The sequence below is a fragment of the Dicentrarchus labrax genome, unplaced genomic scaffold, assembly GCF_905237075.1.
Source record: "Dicentrarchus labrax unplaced genomic scaffold, dlabrax2021, whole genome shotgun sequence".
In the NCBI taxonomy this organism is placed as follows: Eukaryota; Metazoa; Chordata; class Actinopteri; family Moronidae; genus Dicentrarchus; species Dicentrarchus labrax.
In genome coordinates, this window is record NW_026136709.1 from 5,554,969 (window position 1) to 5,563,937 (window position 8,969).

Sequence of the window (8,969 nt, forward strand, 5' to 3'; positions counted from 1 at the left end):
GATCTGGGGGCCCGTCCAGGCCATGAAAGAGATTCTGGCTAGTCTACCGCAGCTGGTGGCTTGAGAGAGCTTCCTCTGTCGCAGGGACTCCCGGCCAGCCGTCATCAGTATTCCTGAGGAAGGGCTTCCTGTGTGTCGGGGGGTCAGCTCCTGGCCCCGGCAAACCCCCTCCCTACCCTGCACTGCACACATGGCTCATCCTCTGGCACGGCATCACAGGGTCCATACACAGCACCCTGGTCTGATCTCAGCTGTGAGCTCTCTGTTAGAGAGGGAAACACAACAGTACACCCAGCTCTCCCAGCTGTACACTAAAACTGCAAATCAGCTACTGCTGAATTTGATGAAATACCTTAATTTATTGAACTATACAGTTCACGTAATACATTCTGTGATTACAGAACCATGCCATACATCAGCTCTGGACATGTAGATTGATGTTGAAATGGACTCAAATTAAGCGTGCTTTGTGATTTGCAGTCATCCATAATTGTATGCTTTTGGGGGAATTTCTGTTCTATTTTCAAAGCACTGAACATTACAGACTCGGCCACCTTGATGTGTCCCTCCGTGGCTGGCGATACGGTGAGTTGTGATTTTAAACAGCGGCCTGAAGTGCCAAGCCATACTGAAGCCAGCGTCTCTGCCAGCTCTTCCGCTGTGGTTCTCGCAGTGCTCCCTACCAGCCTGTTGGTTTGGTAGGCATTGCCCCATAAGTGGCTGAGAGTCCTGTGGTACCAGCTGGTGCCATGAACTCAAACCATGAAGCCTTGAGTCTACACTGTGTGTTAGTCTGGGGCTAAAGTTTTGAATGCCACTTCTAAGCTCTAAATTCTATGTGTCATCTTCATTATGACAAGTTAGAGTGAGAGCACGAGAGGTTGACAAAGATGTCAAACTTATTGGTTGTTCCACAACACAGCTTGACTGTAGGGTGTTGTTATTTTTAATAGCATCCGTTATACACAGACAAAGATAGTTCTACTGGTTGCTTTGCACTGATGGGACTTTGATTGTTGCCTGGGTTGATGAAAATACTTTGTATGTACTTATTTAGTGTCCTTTGTTTTGTTTTTCTTGCTTAAAGGCCCCTGGCCCCCTCTTCTCTTTCCTCAGTCATTACACTACCTCCCTCTCCATCATCCCCCTTGTTCCTTTTGACAGAGCACCAGCTAATAACAGATTCTTTGACTATAGGATGCAGGGGAAATGGTGCGCTCCCTTGTCGGTGGATTGGAACTGATTGTTAATTTGCTGAAGTCAACAAACAACGAGGTGCTGGCAAGCATTTGCGCCGCCATCGCCAAAATAGCCAAAGACAAGGAGAATCTGGCGGTCCTTACTGATCACGGGGTTGTCCCATTGCTGGCCAAGTTGACTAACACAGTAAGTACACCTCACTGCTGGAGACAAACAACAAGGTTTTACTATTCAACAACACTGCCCTTACTGTCAACATACAACAAACTTGTCTTTACAACGTTTTTTAGTTGGCGTTTCCTACTCAATGCGGCATAAATCCAGCTAATGAGCAGAACTTTGTTAGATTTTGCCAAGAGTCTTTTGCAGAGCCTTTACATTGTAAGGACTTGTCTCTGGGGACTAATAGCATCCTGTTCTCCTCTCCACAGACTGATGACAGGCTCCGTCGCCACCTGGCTGAGGCCATCGGCCACTGCTGCATCTGGGGCAGCAACAGGGCATCCTTTGGTGATGCTGGGGCCGTGGCCCCCCTGGTGCGCTACCTCAAGTCAAAAGACAAGGCAGTCCACCAGAGCACAGCTATGGCCCTGTACCAGCTGTCCAAGGACCCCAACAATTGCATCACCATGCACGGGAAAGGAGTGGTCAAGGTCAGTTTTAGTGCTGCTGAAGCTGGATTTCTGACTCCTAACTTCTGCATTTTGTAGATAATTCACCAAGTAGTTATTTCTCTACTTTATTTGGTGCTTTTGAGACTAAATCCGGCATAATTACATTGAGGAAAATGTGCTTTGGCCTCCCACCACCCTTGTTTTAGCGATGTGTGAAAAACACTGAGTAATAAACTTTGAAAAGCTGCGACTATTTTCAGACCCTTTGACCGATGGAGCAGAAACAAAGTGGGTTTTATTCGGCGGCGGAAACATGACTCCACTTTCTAGCCGTCATGGGAATTCAGAAAAGCAAACAGCTCAGTGTGTGCGCAGTGCCATTTCTCCGGTAGACCCTAGATGCCATTACAGCACAAGTCAAAGGGCTGTAGCTGGGGGTAACTGTTGCTAAGGGCTGTTCCTGGACATCAGGGTAGAATGCAGCAGCGATATGGTTCAGGCCAAAGAGTGGGGTCAGAGCTGTTCAAGGCGAAAAGAGAACAATGTTTTTTTATGGTCCAGTTTTTGTTTTCTTGACTCTGTAAAGCTACATCCGCCAGCCTTCTTCATCATTGCAGTTGTGTAGCACTCTTCCAAAAAGAAACAAGCATTGTTTTGTCTAACATTTGAGCCTGTTGGGCTGTTTCCATGCTCAGCTCTCAGAGTCTGTTTATGTTTGTCCCTGACAGTGATGTAGAGATTTTATGTTGAGATTACGCTGTAATTGATGTCTTGTCAGAGATGATCATGTACCCATATTTCAGCATTTTGGGAAAACATTGCTATCTCATTCTCTAATTTAATCATGTTTCACATAGAGAGACTTTCACATGAGAAATCTTTTTGTGGCCGCAGTGAGTTTAAATCCCTTTTTCCCCCTAAATAACAACTGCGATATAAATTATGAAGTGGTTATGCCATTGCAGCCAGATATTTTTTTCCCATGTTCATTAAATGGTGTACTTTAGCTTGATCTGCTGCTACAGTGTATGTGGTTCAACACTAGCCATAATTGGTAGCTGGACAGAACATTGGGTGTTCCGAAAGAGTTATGTCCAATTTGCAAAAGTCGTTAAGCTGAATGCTTTTTGTAGTTTGAGCCACGACAAAAACTGGACAAGCCCTCTTTGGTCTCAGTGTGTGTGTGTCTATATTTGAAATTCTGCTGTGTGTGTATGGGTGTGAGTGTGTGTGCAAATACAAGACATACCACCCTTTTTAATCTGTCTCTGTGTTTGCCCTTATTAATGTACCAGTTAAGGGTTGCAACACTACTCCATAATGTATTTTTGGACTTTAAAGAGCTTAATTACCAAAGGCCACGGAACTGCACCAGCGTTGCGTTTGTTCTTAATCTCAGACATGGAAACGCAACACAGTCAGCCTCATTGTTCGGTCTGGCCTCAGTTCTCAGCCAGTCTGGGAGGGAGGCTGATACTTACCTGCCTGACCCCGAAGGAAACATTACAGCGTTGTCAATCTCCTGCATTCACTGTGCATTGTAACGCTCTGCTTTATGATATATAGGCAGCTGGTAGAGAGAACATGTTAAAACAATATCTCCAATACTCCTGAATGGATCAGACATGGTGTATCGAGGATTGATACGAGGCCCTGCGTCTAATTTACGGTGCGGTGTAAAATTCTGGACGGCAAGACGTATTATTGCAACCGTATTTCAAAAAGCTTTTCTGTGCCACTGAGAAGCTCTCAAAACACGCTAACCCACGTGTAGTATACGATTTCGAATGAGTTGAGGTCTCTCTCGCTCTAAAGTTGGTTTAGAAAGTAACTTTCCTCTCTTGCGCACTTAATGGTGTATGGCCTAGTCCCTTAAGATTCACAGGGGAAATTAAGTATTGAAAAGAAGTATTTCACACTGGAAAACACATTAGTGACCTGTCTTAGTGACCCTTCCATTGCTTTCAGATTTGGTCCAGAGTCAATTAAATTATTTAGTATAAATACTATGAGTATTAAACATATTTAAATAAAATACAAGTAATTTTGTTGCATACATTCTCTGTCAACATATTTTCCCTGGAATCTGCCAGCCTCTCAGATATTACCTTGTTCAGGAAAAAAAGGATTCAGGTGCTCACTCTCACAGGAAATACATACCAGGGAAAAGAGAATTTTAGCCTGAGAGATGAATCGTTCTCCCCGTTTGATTTAACACCCACTCTTAGTATCTCACAGTTTTATACGGATGTGCTTCGTTTTGTGTCATGTACAAAATCAACATACCTTCCCTCCTGCACTTTACATTGCTTCCAAAAGCACTGGGGATTGTTTGCTGAAACCGTAAATCCTTGTAGACAGCTTCAGCCAGCTATTTGTATTAAAGAGCCTCTTTCATAAGAAAAGCTTTGTGAAGTAAATTGATGAAAATTACAAAATGCGGATGGTAATTATTGGTAATTTTCAGCTGAAGGTATTCCAGAGCGGTGCTTTTGCCAAGTCCTGGTATGTATTTTAGGCTTTTACTAATCTAAATGAGAAAAACGTTTGCACTTTTGTTGCCATGAGCACACTTCTGCCCCGCCACGGTTTGTTTGTTTTCTTTTTTTTCCTCTCTCTCTTACATGGCTTCAGGAGTGAAAGTGAGGGCTGTAGGGGGCAAAAATTACACCAAATGTGAGGGAAGGAATAAAAAGGAAGCAGACCATGCACAGGTTTACTTCTACAGTTTCCTGTTGGTTTGTGGGTAACATGACTTCAGGTTGTGGGTGTGGTGAGCAGATGATACAGGCGCCGTGTGCTGCCTGCTCTGTTATGACTACCATGTTTTTGACCATGGAGTGTCATGTTTTAGAGCCTCTCTCCCTCACGCCTGGACCAGAAATGCCGAGCAGTGTTCTTCAGGTTGAACGGGCCCAGGGTTCAGACTGAAACTTTCCCCTTCAAGTCATTGATTTGAAAGCTGCCCTCCCTCCTTTTTCCTCTTCCTCTTCAGAGACACAGAAAAAGCAGCTTAACAGTCTCTGGCTCACTGGAAGCAGCAGGGAATGTTGTTTACCTTGACTTCCCTCACCAACTTCCCCTCAACCCCAGCTAAACACTGCTGTCTGTTTGTGCTGTTTGCCTCCACAGTGGAGTCTAAAACAGGCGAATGCAGGGATAGATGGGAGTGGGGGGGGTTTGATGGAGCCATAATGGCTGTCAGAGTTGGCACAGGGGAATTTAAACCTGAACTCCTTCGGGCAGACGCGGTCCAACCGAGCGCACTTAACACCATGACACCTCCATGTGCGATAGGATGTGTGTGTGCACATGCAACAATATGTGCAGCCCTCCCAGACTGCACACCCGCTCCTCCCCCCTCAGCTGGGGGGAGGTGGGGTGTTCCCCAGCTCCCTTCTTGGAGGTCAGGACTCGCTGGAGCTCTCTGAAGTGCAAAATGACCTCAAAAACTCATGATTTCAGGTTTCAAACGTGGTGCAAGTGTTCATGTTACCACAGTCAGGGAATATCTAACAAGTGGCGTATTATATTCCTCGAGATCCCAGCTGGGAGGGAAAGAGCAGGCTAGGAAAAAAGGCAGCAAAGAGAGACACGCTTATCTTAGCCTAGCTGTGCGCTTCGGGAGACCTTATTTGGCGACGTCTGAATAACATGCTATGAGGTTGGCAAAAACGCTGCCTCTGGCACTTCTCAGGCATCCTCTCTTTTCACAAAAGAGACTTGTTTAGTGAGCTGCATGTTTTCTGGAGGCTGTGGATGTAAGTTTGCTCTTGGAGGTGTTTTGGATGCTATTTAAAAATCATATAAAACCCGAGTGCAAATGTTTCACATATACTCCTCGACACTGGTGCATTTAGAGGAGCTGACATGTTGGACTGCTCTCTTTCCACAAAATGATGTGATTGTAATCAGGAGGAAGGATATTATTTTCTCAGTTTTGAACAGGACTTGCTTACACTGTAGGTTCACAGCCCTTTTCGTGCGCACACACACAAGCTGGCTCACCTCATCTTTCATCTGTTTCCCTTTCACTGTTTATCTTTGCGCTGAAAATCTCGGGAATGTCTTCTCTCTGCTGCTTTGGCTGTTTGCTAACCACACAAATGTGCAGAGTGGCGTTTTAAGTTTGCATGTAACACGGAGAGGGGTCCGGGGTCGACCTCAGCTCCGCTCTCACATGCATTATGAACACAATGATAACCTGAGGGGAAAACACTCTCCAATCCAAGCACTGATCAGCTGGAAAGAGATTAGGCAACGTCTACACACAAAACATAGCTGAAAATGATTATTCAATTTGAGAGTTTCATTTGTGTGAAACCGACAAAGGAATCCCATCACTTCCAGCCAGTGCTAAACAGGATGGGAGAGTTTTGAATAAGAGGGAGACAAGGGGAGAGAAACTGAGAGTTAGTCAGAAGCTTTTAGAATCCCCCCACTGCCGTAAACTGAATCTTGCTGGATGTAAGTTTTAAAGAGGCTTAGTTCTTGGATCATTTCCGTTGACAGTGACTGTCTTGATATTGTCTTCTGTGGCGCTCAGGATGAACGGGGATGTGACATTGCTGCGCTGAAACCAGGGAAACAATCCCGCATGGTGTTCAAACACCACTTGTAAGCCTGCTGCAGCATTATCTTTGTTAAAGAAATCTTTCTCTAAATCCCCTTTCATTCAGTGGAGAACAAGGTCTTGATATATGGGGCTTAAAAGTGCCTCAGACATCTCAGCAGTTACTGTATTTATCAAAGCGTCATTATGTTTAGGAGCAGGGAGTCCTTAAGTGCTTAGTTGAGGGATGTAATGTTGCCGTTGGTTCATTATGGATGTAAACAAGACGATCTGAAATAATTGCAAGTGTGGCTTAGGAAACCTCAGTGGCACACCATTGTGATTTTACCAAGGAGCACACATTGAACAAATTTAAATTTAAAATCCATTGCACCAGAGTATTTATGCTTACATTTACTTGTACTTTGATTCAGCCTCACAGCTGCCCACAAACATAATGTGGTGATTTTGCTGCAGATAAAACAGGAAAAATAGCTCCCCCTCCAACACACATGCCACTCAGTGGTATTCTTTCCTTTTTTTTGCTCATATCTGCATAATACGCAACTCTTTGAACGTACGAAAATCTTTTGAATGTTCAGTTTTATGTAACCAAAAAATAAACTTCCAAAGCTAGAGATTTCTGGAGAGCGCAAAACCTTGTTCTGCAATAAGATCTAACGAGATCCATTACACAAGCCACTAATAGTCGGATATAATCTGACCTTTGGAGCAGCGGAAAGGCTGTCAAGTGGTGTGGTTCATGCTCAGGTTTTTAATGTCGAGCCTGCCCTGCATGACTTTCATCCGAACAAACTTACAGAAGCATGTGTGCTCGCAGCTGTAACCCGTTTGCTGAGCCATGGTTTGGAAGGGTAAAGTGGGACACACACACACACACACACACACACACACACACAGGGACATGTGCCAGTTCAGCCTGAGAATGTCGCCGCACAGCCACCATATATCTTTGCAGTCGGCCATAGTGTGCAGTGATTGTTGCTCAACAGTGATTCTTCAGGGGTGTGTTCCTGCTGCCGGCTTTAACCTCTGTCCTTTGTGCTCCTGCAGCCCCTCATCCACATCATGGGCTCTGATGATGAGACGCTCCAGGAAGCTGCTGCTGGCTGTGTGCGCAACATCCGACTACTGGCTCTGGCTAATAGGAAGGCCCAGTTATTCTACTGACAGTCAATGATCGCAGCGCACCTGGAAATCCAATAGGGACTGTACAACAATTATTGGGCAAGGGAGGGGGGCTTTGGACCCTCCACTTGCAACACCTTTCCCTCTAACAGCTGACTCAACTCCAAACTCCAGTTTTAAGGTTAATATGTGAATGGAACAATAATTTTTACATAGCCCAAATCACACTTTAGGAGAGGAATTAGCATTTGCCAAAATAATGGTAACCACAACAATGGTGCTATTGATTGAACAGTTATTAATGGGGCACAGGCAGCAGCTCTTTGGCTGCTTACGGGGTTCAGCAACATAGTATTTTTACTTCATTATTAAAACAGGTTGTGCTAAAATATTATTATTGGTTCACTTTGCTTGAAAAGTAAATGTGTCAGTGCTAAAGTGAAGGCCGCTCTAGGCTAGTGAAAAAATGGTGTGCTGTTTAAAAAGAGAATGTGCACATAAAAGACTTGTTTTTTACTGTTTTGAAACTATTTTACAGTCAATTTAACCAGAAAATGGTAAAATAATATATGTATAGCAAGAAAAAAGATAAAAATAAATAGTAACTCCCTTCTCCCCGAAACCCACCCGACTACCCTCTATTCAACAAAAAGAAAACATGTTACTTTCAGATCCCACCCCTAATAATTGTTATACAGTCCCTTACCAGTGCGAATGGGCTGGTTGGTAAAAATGTACCTTTGCATCTGTCCTGTTTTACGCTAACCTCAGAGTTTATTTCAAATGTGTTTAAGAATTGTTTCAAATAAAATGAAAAAGTGTTACAAATATTAGTACCACAAGTGTTTCCAATATGTTCCAACTTCCTAAGATGGGTTTCAAATAAAAAATGTTATTTTGATTGATGAGCGTGTATTTATTTGTGCTCCTGCTTCCGCACTAGTGGCAAACATCTATCCCGAGCTCCGTGTTTACGTCATTTACCTCATCAGGAGATCATACAAACATTTTAGGAAGCCCTCTTCTCGCTCTCTGACTGCGATGATAAAAATAAATGCTTCTTTCTCGTGTTTGATCTCGCGCCAAATACCCTGTACGTTGTTCAGCGTGAAACACTTCGAAGCTGTGTTCTCTGCAGTAACATTCCTCAAGTAATCCACACGAGACCACAATATCTAAACAAGAGCCACATCTGCTTGGGTTGCTCAACCTCCTCTTATACAGTCTGTGTACTTCTGAACTTATATGAATATTTGCAACACATCCAAACTCACAGCCTGCAACGAGACATTTACACAAACAGAGTAACTTGCTGTTGGTTAAGTAGCACCAGTGTGGAATACAGGGAGTCTGCACAAATGTTCTGTATAAATACCACACAATAATATGAACACATAAATCCAGCACTGTTATCATAAGTGGATAAGAAATAACAATTAGGAATACAATAGTGT

At 43.9% G+C, this 8,969-nt stretch overlaps 1 protein-coding gene across 1 annotated transcript in view; it reads left to right on the forward strand.

Moving 5' to 3' along the window:
- Positions 1-8,420, forward strand: part of odad2 (outer dynein arm docking complex subunit 2) — a 39,975-nt gene extending 31,555 nt beyond the window's left edge. The window contains exons 19-21 of the mRNA XM_051411246.1: positions 1,198-1,386; positions 1,632-1,853; positions 7,441-8,420. Of these exons, the coding sequence (XP_051267206.1) occupies positions 1,198-1,386; positions 1,632-1,853; positions 7,441-7,557 (528 nt within the window). The 3' untranslated portion in view covers positions 7,558-8,420. The remainder of the gene's footprint in view (positions 1-1,197; positions 1,387-1,631; positions 1,854-7,440) is intronic.
- The last annotated feature ends 549 nt before the right edge of the window (positions 8,421-8,969 follow it).